The sequence below is a fragment of the Dermacentor variabilis genome, chromosome 8 (genome assembly GCF_050947875.1).
Source record: "Dermacentor variabilis isolate Ectoservices chromosome 8, ASM5094787v1, whole genome shotgun sequence".
Classification (NCBI taxonomy): domain Eukaryota; kingdom Metazoa; phylum Arthropoda; class Arachnida; order Ixodida; family Ixodidae; genus Dermacentor; species Dermacentor variabilis.
This window is the reverse complement of record NC_134575.1, coordinates 95,172,062-95,185,771: the sequence shown is the minus strand read 5'-3', so window position 1 is coordinate 95,185,771 and position 13,710 is coordinate 95,172,062. Positions and strand designations below refer to the sequence as shown.

The 13,710-nt window shown below is 45.8% G+C and overlaps 1 protein-coding gene across 1 annotated transcript in view; it reads left to right on the top strand.

The window, feature by feature from the left end:
• Positions 1–13,710, top strand: part of LOC142591194 (sodium-coupled monocarboxylate transporter 1-like) — a 125,517-nt gene that overhangs the window by 30,105 nt on the left and 81,702 nt on the right. The window contains exon 4 of the mRNA XM_075703559.1: positions 9,577–9,644. Coding sequence (XP_075559674.1) covers positions 9,577–9,644 — 68 coding nt within the window. The remainder of the gene's footprint in view (positions 1–9,576; positions 9,645–13,710) is intronic.

Here is a 13,710-nt window from a genome sequence, read left to right as displayed (position 1 = left end):
GTGGTAGTCGGTGTCTCGTTGGACAAATTGTGGAAGTGTCAGTGCCTTTGTCAGATTGTCAAGTAGTTGACCACCCATCCTTTGTGTCTTCTCCTATAGGTCCGCCCCCCCTCCCCTCCCCCATTGCGTCTGCTCAGGGTGTAGAGGGGTGGCGTGTTCTCTGGGATGAGGACAATTACCCCGACACGGCAAAACACGCTGGAATGTTTCCCACACTTGAGGGGTCGAATGCCAGGCCGATCATACCAGCTTCTCCGGAATGAGGGAATTGCTCTGTCATAGGCAAGCGCGCTGGAATGCTTTCCACATATGAGAGGCCGATCATAATAGGCGTGCTTGGAATGCTTTCCGCATATGAGAGGCCAATCATAATAGGCGTGCTTGCGGGTGCGTCAAGTTGCGACAGGAATATGCGCGGCGACCGGGAGTCCGCGCTGAGTGCTGCGGAAAAGGCAGAAAAGCAACATCACCATATCAGGTCATAACGGCCGAAACGTGCCGGGAAGGGAAGCGTATTTTAATGACTGTTTAGGAAAACGTTCGGGATGATATGTGGCGTCGGCGCGTCCGGTCACATAGGAAATGTGCTCAAGAAATGCATGCCACAGATAATCATCAAAAATCACAGGGATGTCACTTTCGCTGATCGCGTATACATAATGTAAATGTTAACACAATGCAATGGTATCGCAGCAGGTCTTGAGTGCATCTCCTACTGCAGCTTTAATGATAGCAGTCGCAGATCGCCACGTCTTGTGGGCACGCGTGAGCTCGCCAATGCGCAGTTTCACCGCTTAACCTACATTAGTCACCACTAGATTATGTTGAAGAATTGACCGGATGTGCAGTGAGTCTCCCAAAGTGGTTATGTATGTAAGCGAGAAGCTCGAGAATAAAATGTAGTTTTCAGGACAATACTAATACCTGACGACAGCAACCTCGGGTTTTATGGAGCGCTGCGGTTGTAGAGGCGGTTTTTAGGTGTGCTGTTCTTTTTCGAATATTTGATGAAAAGAGACACTGCACCTTTGATATAAAAATACTAGGGTAGGCTCCGAATTTTTCGACTGCAACTTGACAAAAAAAAGCCTGGCATGAATAGCCACATCTTACTTTTCAACGTACTCGATTGAGGGAACCATGACATTATAGCGCTTGTATACCCGCAAGTAAACAGAAAATGGGAAAGGCTGGCTCCCTAAAGAAGGGTTGCGGCTTGAATGACGTCATCTTCGCTAGAAAAGCAAAGCTCAGCTAGTACAATATTCACCTCGCGGAAGAAGTGAAAATCTGACGGCGCGGATTTGGTCACTACGGCGGTTGAAGCACAGAAAGGTCGCACGAAGGAGTGGCAGACACTGCCACAGCAGCGCTGTGTGAAGGCGCGTGGTCTTGGTAGATATTGACCGTTTTAGCCTAGATGTCGTTACGCAGGTGATGAGATGGGAGTCGGGACTGCGTTGTATTCTCCCGTGGCGGGGCGTCGCCTCTGAAAAAATGCACGAGGCCCTCAGAATCCCAGAATACGGTCGTCATCCGCTTTCTTGGTGACGGAAGATGCCAGTCTTTTTTTTTGACGCTGGAAAGGAAGACTACTTCTAGTAATTTACCTATGATTTATTATCAGGATAGCAGCGGTGACTCATATTTCATGTATCGTCTCGCAACGCGCGGTGAGGTTGCCAAAATCTCCCTCGACGACTGAATGTTGTCTCTGGACATTGTGCACCTCATGCGCTTTTTGGCTCATGAGTTAGCTAGCTGAGGGTCCGTCTCGCAGAAACCTTATATGCCCATCAAATTATTTGGTGAGGATGCGCTGTGCTGTGCTTTTAGATATTCCCGCCAGCTGCGTGATCCTCCAGATGTTGAGCTGGCGATCGACGACCACATGATTTTGCACATGTATCAAGTTTCCATGAATACATTGTTTAGCGCAAAACAACAGACACAAGAAAGATGACAGGACAAGGCGCTACTCCCAAATGACATCATTTTATTGCGTCACTCGTTTATAGACAGCTGGAACTAGAGGAACATGCGCAGTCAGCACCATGTGGTGGAGCCACCAACATCCGATAACAACAGCGCACTCATGCGACAGAATCCAAAAAACCAAATTCAGCGCTGTACAAGGTTAAGGAAGGCACACTAACGCTCTGTGACCCCAATGACTGAATGAAGAATGCTTCCGATAACTCTCGGGAGGTGGTGTTACGGCTCTTTTTCAAAATGGTGGTTTCACGAAACATGGGTTTGCACTTGCATATTTTACAATGCTGAGCCGAGTGGGAACCTGTGCCTGTTGGTATGGATCGCTCATGTTCTCTAAGACGATCGCTAACACAGCGGCCTGACTGCCCTACATACACTTTGCCACATGACAAGGGAATCTTATATACCACACCGACGCTGCAATCTACAAACTTCGCGTGGTTCTTTTCACAATCTGTTTTTTTACTTGCTTTAGAAATACGGCTGCACAACATTGACAGTTTCTGAGGAGCGGAAAACGCTACCGGAATTTCGTATCTAGTGGCGACATTCTTTAGATTGTGAGCCACTCTGTGGCAATACGGCACAACTTCAGGCCACTTCTTTTGTATAATACAGTTAATATTGTGCCGCTTCCCTTTCAGTTTCTGAAGCAATACCTCCGAAACTGACGTCACCACCAGACTTGGGTAACCAATAGCTGGCAGCTTATTTAACTGTGCAATGAAACTCAGGTTCGCAGAGTGATGACAAGATTTCATTAACGAAGATTCTAGACACATCAAAGCAATGGCGCGTTTCACAGTCTTTGAGTGCGCAGACGCATAAGGGAAAAGTTCCTTACGTGCACGTGGCGAGTACATCCAACAGGCGTGGCCTGTTTGTAAGGATAGCTGCAAATCTAAAAACTGGAGTTTACCGTCCCTAGATAGCTCGTGTGTGAAAGTTAAACCTTTGCCATTGTCATTGAACAGAGTTAAAATGTCAGCTACCGAAACGGAGCATTCGTTGTTGGTCTGTTTAATTACAAGAAGAAAATCGTTAACTTATCTAAAAATTTGAACCGAGTCATTGTTTAAGGCACTCTTAAGAGCCCGGTCGACAAACGATAAAAATATATTACCAAGAGCAGGTGCCACACATGAACCAATGCACACACCATTTTTCTGGATGAAAAGGTTATTTTCGAACCGGATAAAAGTTGCAGTTCAATAAAATTTAAGAAGCGACATGAAACTTTACGAGGACAACCCGGTCGCATTGCGAAAATCTACCTCGCCACTTTCTTCGATGCACGTCATGACACTGCGAAATAGCTCATCATGCGGTATTGAATAGTAAAGGTCTTCGACGTCAGCAGAAAAAAATGTAGGCTACTGAATGGTTGTCTTCCAGAAAGGAAACAACATCGACAAAATCCTTTATGCCATGAGGATCGTCACTACTTTAATGCTTCAACTGTTTTTGCAAAAAGCGGCTAACCAAAACCTGCCAACAGTTGTTTTCACTGACTATTGTACGGAAAGGCACATCCGGTTTGTGCGTTTTGCAGTGAAAAAAAAAAACCTCTAGAGCAAGTACCTTACATTGTTTTACATCTTGCACAATCTTGGTGAGGCCTATATTTTCCAACAAAGAAATGGCTTTGCGTTTTACCTTCTGACCTTCTCAATTATATACCGATCCGCTTACTGTTAGTTGCCTACAAACTATTTATTAAGGTAATCGCAAATAGAATCAGGAACACCTTAGACTTCTGTCAAGCAAATGACCAGGCAGGATTCCGTAAAGGCTACTCGACAATTGACCATATTCACACTATCAATCAGGTGATAGAGAAATGTGCGGAATATAACCAACCCTTATATATAACGTTCATTGATTACGAGAAAGCGTTTGATTCTGTCGAAACCTCAGCAGGCATGGAGGCATTACGGAATCAGGGTGTAGACGCGCCGTATGTAAAAATACTGAAAGATATCTACAGTGGCTCCACAGCCACCGTAGTCCTCCATAAAGAAAGCAACAAAATCCCAATAAAGAAAGGCGTCAGACAGGGAGATTCACAGCGTGTTTACAGGCGGTATTCAGAGACCTGGATTGCGAAGAATTGGGGATAAAAGTTAATGGAGAATACCTTAGTAACTTGCGATTCGCTGATGATCTTGCCTTGCTTAGTAACTCAGGGTACCAATTGCAATGCATGCTCACTGACCTGGAGAGGCGAAGCAGAAGAGTGGGTCTAAAAATTAATCTGCAGAAAACTAAAGTAATGTTTAACAGTCTCGGAAGAGAACAGCAATTTACAATAGTTAGCGAGGCACAGGAAGTGGTAAGGGAATACATCTATTTAGGGCAGGTAGTGACGGCGGATCTGGACCATGAGACGGAAATAACCAGAAGAATAAGAATGGGCTGGGGTGCGTTTGGCAGGCATTCTCAGATCATAAACAGCAGGTTGCCATTATCCCTCCGGAGAAAAGTGTATAATAGCTGTGTCTTACCAGTACTCACCTACGGGGCAGAAACCTGGACGCTTACGAAAAGGATTCTACCTAAATTGAGGACGACGCAACGAGCTATGGAAAGAAGAATGATGGGTGTAACGTTAAGGGATAAGAAAAGAGAAGATTGGGCGAGGGAACAAACGCGAGTTAATGACATCTTAGTTGAAATCAAGGAAAAGAAATGGGGGGGGGCATGGGCAGGACATGTAATGAGGAGGGAAGATAACCGATGGTCATTAAGGGTTACGGACTGGATTCCAAGGGAAAGGAAGCGTAGCAGGGGGCGGCAGAAAGTTAGTTGGGCGGATGAGATCAAGAAGTTTGCAGGGACGACATGGCCACAATAAGTACATCACCGGGTTGTTGGAGAAGTATGGTAGATGCCTTTGCCCTGCAGAGGGCGTAACCAGGCTGATGATGATGATCATGATTTACCTTCTGAGCATTCTTATTGGCCAGAATGAAGTTCTTGTTGAAAGCCTGAATGGCTTTTTTGTTGAAGACCGCAGACGGAGCTATCACAAAACCGCCCTCTTTGTCACTCAGTAACAGCAGAAGTTCATTGTCTCTAAAGAAAGACACTGTTCTTTTGATCACAGCTGTCGAAGGTGGCGTGCTCCTGGTGACGGTCCTACGAAGGCAATCGACCCCATTGAGGAGGCACCGCTCCTGGTCCTATAGTCCTGCTTTCCTTGCGATGCGCCTGTTCAAGGCCAGTAGCTCAAGTGCAGGAATTCTTTCTTCCGTGCTATACTTCGGCCCATTCTTTAACAATGCAGCAACTTCGTCAGGAAGCCTGACGTCACCGAGTACCTGGAAACCAGCGGTGACAGGTTGCGTTTTTTTTTCCTTTCTGCGCGCGAGTCTGGAGCGGAGGAGTAGCAGCAGCTGTGTCCACTAGAATTCTGTAGTCTGAGTTGATAGACGTCTGCAGAAACGAAACTTCCTCTCGGCTACAATTAGCGGCGAGAATTAGGAGTGGCGCCCTCTCGCGTGTGACGTCACGGCCAGGACGCCGCTCGCTCCGTGTCGCTCGGCGGCCGCGCGCGCTCGTTTCCTTCGCGTATGCTTGGGGTATGGGTGGCTTATGGCTGGCTTGGGGTATGGGTGGCTTGGGGTATGGGTATGGGTATGGGTATGGGTGGGTGGGTATGTCGGCTTCTTTCTGCTGCCATGAGTGAACCACAGTTCTTTCTCCTAAAGCATGTGAGTCAATAAAATTTGGGGCTTGTATATCGCAAGCTATGTAGCGTTGAACGGGGCTACTGGTATTACAATGCATATATGCGCTGTGCCTGTCCATAAATTTTGCGTAAAAAGAATGTCTGCAAATTCGATACGCGAAGTGGTGTACGATGCTTGGCTAAACACTTAACATTCCCTTGGAATATAGCTATGAGAGGCATTGGATTTTACATGAAAGAAAAATCTTGGTAATTGGCGTCAGCATGTTATCCGGGTTAGAAAGACATTGCCCAGCGAAGCTGTCGTCATGATTCTTATTACTCTGGTGAGTTGTTCTAGCCAAATATGGTCATTTATTAATGCGTAAAAGAAAGAGGTAGGCGCCCACTTTTCATCAAAACGTCTGCTGGTAGTTTCACCCCTCTCTGCAACAGGCCTCCAAAAAAACGAATCGCTCATGGCTGCTAACACGACGGCGCGTCATGTAGAGTATTTACATAGTTAATTCACAAATACCATAGTAGCAACCACCTGAGAGAAAAGTTTCGTTTTTAAGATCGAGAGCCAATCAATTGCAAGCGATGAAATGTTTCATAGTGGCCCTCAGTAGCCTTTATCGACAATATTGCACACCCATCACGCAACGATAGCACTCAACAGTAGCAACCGACTGTCGGTATGGCGAGGCACGCTTTGTTCGTGAAACCCATCAGTTCACTAAAATTTCGAATTGAAACCATAAAAGATTTTTTTACAGCTCCAATTGGTATGGATAAAATATTCTCCAGCTACTACAGCGTAGATTAGATTGCCTAGAAAAGGAAAATTCAAGCACTTTCTGTCTCACCATGTCTCGATCCAGCGTTATGCAAACGGAGAACTATTCGCTTCGTCGGTACATAAAAGAGAACCTCGCCCAACTGCAGGCAAAATAAAGTTTGCTCCAATCCAATCGCAAACATTCATAAAGAAAGCACCACAAGACTTACATATATATTCACTTTATTTTCGACCACAGGGGAATTATATTTTCAATATGTCCCATACTACTAATGATTGACGCTTCGACTTCTTTCTGGTTGCAGCATGCGGTCCAACAGGCATATTTCACTAAAAAATTACAGCCGAGTAGCCTGTGTCAGTTCGCCACACAAACTCGTCATGTATACTCCTCAAGCAACAAGCACCAGTAAATTTCTCAAGTGAGTTGAACGTGTAGCACAGAAAAAGCAATATATATTGGTACATTCCAATTTGTATTCTGTAAATAGACGTAAGCCTACATTAGCTTTACTTCAAATTACCGCCGCTTAAAATAAACACGTGAAGAACCGCCTAATTTTAAGAAGCAGTCAAATAAGCAAGTTGTGCTTGTAGAACCTAACTGCAGTATTAGTTAAGTCCTTGTGATACTGCCGAGCGTTTCTGTGAAGGAACGCAAAAATTTGATATTACACCATAAATTACTCGTCGTGAGCAACCCAGATTTAGCGGATTGTAAGTGTTGTAGAAGTCATATATTGCAAGTGACTGTGACATACTTGTTGCACCGCGGCAGGTATGGTGTCATAACTGGATTCTTATTTTCTATATTTTTGCGGTTGTCGATTGAAAAACCTGCAATCGGCGGGTCTGTGCTCCTTCGGCTCGCACTGTAGCGTTGCCTTCGAGAGCTGCATTGTCGTCTAAGAAATAAGTTCTTTCAATAAATTTTCACAAATGAAGACGTCGTAAAAATATATTTGAGACGACCGCCATAAGTATACAGGCAGAGAGAACGAGGGCGAGCAAACTAAAATACCGCAGAAAGCGCCCGGACACCGCCCGAACTGTAGCAGACGACAGGCGCGAGTCCTTGCCCTGACGTCACGCGAGCGGCGCTCGCAGCGCCCCTGTAGTTCGTTCTCGGGGCTAATAGGCGCATCGCGCGAGTAGCAGACAGCCCTCAACCAGTCGTACAAAACGCGTACCTGCCGCCAAATTTCAGAACGAAGAATCCGACACATTCGTCGCACGTGACCGACGGAAGGCCTGACGTTCCCGAAGAGACTCGCCATGTCTTGAGGAACATGTCCATTCTTCATGCAGAACGTAAGCATCCTTGCACGGCACACAGTAAAAGCTATGTGACTGACCAGAACAGCAGGTTCAGGAGATGACACAGACACACAAATATCAGGGCCCACAGTAGAAGAAAGATAGTTCAGCACAATGCGTTGCCGGGCTAGTTGGTGCGAATACATGAATACTTTGTTTAGCGCAAAACAACAGACACAAGAAAGACGACCCCCCCCCCCCCCCAAGGGCAAGGCGCTGCTCTCAACTGACATCATTTTATTGCGTCACTCCTTTATAGACAGCTGAAACTAGAGGAACATGCGCAGTCAGCACCATGTGGTGGAGCCACCAACATCCGATCACAAGAGCGTAAAGTTTTGTTGCGCGCCGATTTCCACTGGGGTTGGCTGAAACGCGGGTCGTCTTTTGTGATCAAGCGTCCTTGCTTGAACAAGCTAAAGACCAACTTTCTGTGCTATGTGAGCTGGCGTCTTCTAAGATCTATAGGATAGTCTGATAGATTCAGACCTTTCTGGTAAAAAAAAATGAAATGACCGCATGTGCTTCCAAATACTTCTTTTGTTCATTTGGCGGCACGAATTCAACATCTATTCACAATGGCTACAATCAGTGTGCGGAACGCGCGTGCGTGCGTTTCTATGGCGAAACTTCAGAAAAGCGCATCTATTATATTAAAAGCTGTGCACTTTTTCCACAAACGTTACCGGTGTATAACCTCTACTATCACAGTACTAATCGTAGTGATAGCCTCCATTATCACAGTGAAATATACCATACGTGAAGCAATCAAGCATGTGGAACCGAGTTGGTTATTAATGGCATTTGTGGTTACAGTATCGACAGCTGCAGCTCCTTCTTCGCAAGCACAATGATAACGCAGTGTGTCCAGCTGGTTGTCAGTTGATTTGGAAAAAGTCCGGAAAATGTACCATCAAAGCGTAAAGACATGCGCGCATAGGTTGATCTGCTACTAACATTGATATGTTCGTGGGTGTATAGGACTGTGTGCTGCGGATTTCTGATCCTGTGGCGCGGTTTTCTTTCATTTGCTTGCATATATTTTTTTATATTGTGGTTTCGGCCATGAGAAAACTTGTAGCCGTCACCATTATACGTTGACTACGTCTCTTTTATTTTCATTTAAAAAAAACTTGCTTTTCATTCTTTTCTCAGCTGCAAGGACGCCCAAACACTAACGAATGAGAGAACGACCTAAAAGAAAATCTTGAGTATCGTTCAGAAATTCCACAACGCAAAGAACTCGATGACGCAATTTGAAAACGAAAATGTCATATCTTTGCAACGATAATCGAAGACATAAAGGACGGTACTTCTATGTTGCAGAAGCAGGAAGAATTCTTTAGGATTTTTAAAGTTTCTCGAAGATGGACTTTAGCAGATGTGGTTTCATATGTTCAGTGTTCTTTTTTCACTTTTTGCGACTTCTTTGTGAACAAGGGGGGAAATTCTCATGAATGACTTGATCGTGAAAGTGTGACGTACCATTTCCTTGCTAGGCATGTCACTATTTATGACACGCTGTTTTGGAAGCCTAATCACTCTGTCAATGAAACTGCAATTGAAATTATGAATATCTTAATGACCGCGAGCTGGTCTAGGTCATAAAGCCTACACTTTCATTATATCTTGCGCATGACACAAGCGCAAGGCTAAACTTTTAAGTCTTAAGGACCATTTTTTAATAGACTGCTTTAACATTTTTCGGGTGTGTTGGAATGAGGCGCGCCAGCTTTTTCTTTTCTGGGCCTGTTGTGATTGTTCACAGGTAATATTTCCCTTACACTTTCAGTGTTTTCCGTGCCACTGCTGTACTGCAATGTTGCCATTGGTCTGGCTGGAACTATTTATACAGCTCTGGTAATAACATTTTTATTGATCTTTGTAGTTAGCAAGCATGATATTTGCTACACCTCATGAATTTATTTAGTTGGATCAGATATATAAAAAAACTATTGTATGTGTCATCGTTCCTCCGCTTTTTCAGAAGCACTTATGGAAGAGACGGACGTTACGTTACTTGCAAAGCAAGTTGTAATATGGAGAGTCAATGAACACCAACGGCCGTTTCAACAGATGTACTAAACATTTATTCGCTTAAAACAACTACTAAAATGGTCACCACTTCCAGCTAACAGTTTCGCAAAGGTTCCTGTCAAACATTTCGGGATGATCTTAGTTTTAACGTTAACGTTTGCGTTTTTAGCAGACTTTGCAGGCGGAAATCTCGAGGATAGAGCTAGTTTGAAGATTTTTTGAGAAGCAGACATGATTTCGCTACTTATTGGTTTCAATTTCGCGCTCGAAACATACGTCGCAAACTGAATATGTATTTTGTATTTTGGGGCTTTTAAATCGAATAGCTTCCCTTCACTCTTTCGGCCTTTTTCCTGGAAGGTTGGTGGTACGACGTTGGGCGGACATGAGGGAGGGAAAGGGAGGAAACGTGTCGAGGGAACGGGCGCGTGCTCTTGGACAACCGAGACGCGAAGAGGTGGTGACCGTGGTACGTGGGCTCTCGCGTAACCGAGTGGCGAGAGCCCACGCACGACGGTCGCCCCCCGCTCCGATGTGCGCGCTCCCGGGCGAGCAAGTCGGAGTGTGGAACACTGGAGATGGCCTCTAGCTCGTTCGCCACACGTCTTGCTGGCCGGCCGGCGGCAGCCAGCCCACCATGGACGACGCGGCAGACAAGAATCCATTACAGACTCTTGACCACGATATATACAGAGCAGGCGATCGTTCTTTTCAACGCTGGCGCTGTTGGTGGCGATACATCAAGCAGTGCAAGTGGACGCGTTCGCTGTCTACGGCTGCCACGAAAGAACTCCGGGAAGGAGCTGAGGGAAAGGGCGCGCGGTCTCTCGCAGCCAAGTTGCGGTGATGAGCGGCAAGGCAGGGGTGGGGGGGGGGGGGCGATACTGTTCCTCACTGGTACGTTCGTTTGGGGCTGTTCGCTTACACTGGCAATATTGTCGATGATTTCGGCATAGTTTCTGTCTTCTACTACTTGAAACCCAAACAAAATGCGCTTCTTCGCATCGTATGACTACGTGGCACCCAGAGTTAGGCGTTTACGAGTCTGCACTAGCGGTGCGTCAGGTTTCGACCAGAACATGCTCTGCAGAGCCCTCTGGAGGTCGTGCTGGGTGTTGGGGAGCAGCAAAGCCACCATACGAGCTAACGAGGCTCATACAAAACACGCACTGTTTCTGAGATCGGCATACTTTTCTGTTACAATGGCTCACCAGGGTGAGCCATAACCATGCCAGCATGACGGCGACGGTAGGATTATGACGCAGTGACGAAGAAGGAATGCCTTCGATGGATCAACGAAAGCGCTATGACGATGACAGCGTGAGGATAATGGGGTAATAATAGTGGAATTTTGTGCTAGAATGACTTCAATGGTATTTTGATGGAGGCAGAGAGAGCGCAGCACATATTTTGGTAACTTAAATATACTCAAGGCAATGACGTTCAGATTCCCATGGCGGCCTGTCCAGACCCTCTGCTACGGCACAGGTCTGACCGCCGCCGGGGTCGGTTGCTTCGCAGCTGCTGGGGACTGAGGGCCGGAGTTTGATTGTTGTATTCATATAGGAGGTTGTGGCCAAGTATTGCACCAGGCTGGCCAATGCTGCTCTGCTGAGGAAGTGCACTACCGGTTCTGGTAACTGGGATGGATCAGGCCTACTCCAGGCTTTTTATGTAATTTTATCAACACGCGGATTTTTTTGATCCGGTGGGAAATTGCGCGGCACCGGGATTCGAACCACGGTCCTCTAGCATGCGAGGCGCATGCTCTACGTCTGCGCCACCGCTGCGCCAGATGGAATCTGAACTTGCCAACGTTTAACGCTAGAACCTTATCTAGTGAGGCGAGTCTAGCTGTGCTATTAGAGGAATTAGTGGGCAGTAAATGGGACATAATAGGGCTCAGTGAGGTTACGAGGACAAAAGAACCATATACGGTGCTAAAAAGCTGGCACGTCCTGTGCCACCGGGGCTTAGCGGAGAGACGAGTGCTAGGAGTCGGATAGCTGATGAATAAGGATATAGCTGGTAACATACAGGGATTGTATAGCATTAATGAGAGGGTGGCAGGTCTTGCGAAACCTAAGAGGTACAAATTGACGGTCATTGAGGCCCACGCCCCTACGTCCAGTAGTGATGACCAGGAAGTCGAAAGCTTCTATGAACACGTGGAATCGGCGATGGGTAACGTCAAAACAAACTACACTACACTGATGGGAGACTTCGATGCCAGGGTAGGCAAGAAGAAGGCAGGAGACAAGTCAGTCAGGGAATATGGCATATGTTCTAGGAATAGCAGAGGAGAGTTATTAGTAGAGCTGGCAGAACGGAATAATATGTGGATAAAGAATACCTTGTTCCGCAAACGGGATAGTCGAAAGTGGACGTGGAGGAGCCCGAATTGCGAGACTAGAAATGAAATAGACTTCATACTCTGCGCTAACCCTGGCATCATACAACATGTCGACGTGCTCGCCAAGGTGTGCTGCAGTGACCATAGGATGGTAAAAGCCCGAATTAGCCTAGACTTGAGGAGGGAAAGGAAGAAACTGGTACATAAGAAGCCGATCAATGAGTTTGCGGTAAGAGGGAAGATAGAGGAATTCCGGATGAAACTACAGAACAGATATTCGGCTTTACCTCAGAAAGAGGACCTTAGTGTTGAAGCAATAAATGACAATCTTATGGGCATCACTAAGGAGTGTGCAATATGAGTCGGCGGTAACTTCGTTAGACAGGATACCAGTAAGCTATCGCGGGAAACGAAAGATCTGATTAAGAAGTACCAGTGTATGAAAGACTCTAACCCTACAGCTAGAATAGAACTGGCAGAACTTTCTTAGTTAATAAACAAGCGTAAGACAGCTGACATAAGGAAGTATAACCTGGATAGAATTTAACATGCTTTCAGGAACGGGCAAGCCTAAAAGCAGACAAGAAACTAGGTATAAGGAAGAATCACATGTATGCGTTAAGAGACAAAGCCGGCAATATCATTACTAGTATGTATGCGATAGTTCAAGTGGCTGAGGAGTTCTCTAGAGATTTATACAGTACGAATTGCACCCACGACGATAACGGAAGAGAGAAAAGTCTAACTTAATTTGATATCCCACAAGTAGAGCCGGAAGGAATAAAGAAAGCCTTGGGAGATATGCAAAGAGAGGATCAAGTAACAGCAGATTTGTTGAAATATTGTGGGCAGATTGCTCTCGATAAACTGGCCACCCTGTATGCGCAACGCCTCATGTCCTCGAGAGTACGGGAATCTTCGAAGAACGAAAACATAATCTTAATGCATTAGAAAGGGGCCGCCAAAAATTTGAAAATTATAGCCCGATCAGCTTACTGTCTCTTGCCTACGAAGTATTTACTAAGGTAATCGCAATAGAATCAGGAACACTTTAGACTTCTGTCAACCAAAGGACCAGGCAGGATTTCGTAAAGGCTTCTCAACAATAGACCATATTCACACTATCAATCAGGTGATAGAGAAATGTGCGGAATATAAGCAACCCTTATATATAGCTTTCATTGTTTACGAGAAAGCGTTTGATTCAGTCGAAACGTCACCAGTCATGGGTAGGTAGTGACCGCGGATCCGGATCATGAGACTGAAATAATCAGAAGAATAAGACTGGGCTGAGGTACGTTTGGCAGGCATTCTCAGATCATGAACAGCAGGTTGTCATTATCCCTCAAGTGAAAAGTGTATACCAGCTGTGTCTTACCAGTACTCACGTACGGGGCAGAAACCTGGAGGCTTACGAAAAGGGTTCTACTTAAATTGAGGACGACGCAATGAGCTATGGAAAGAAGAATGATAGGTGTAACGTTAAGGGATTAGAAAAGAGCAGAGTGGGTGAGGGAACAAACGCGAGTTAATGAC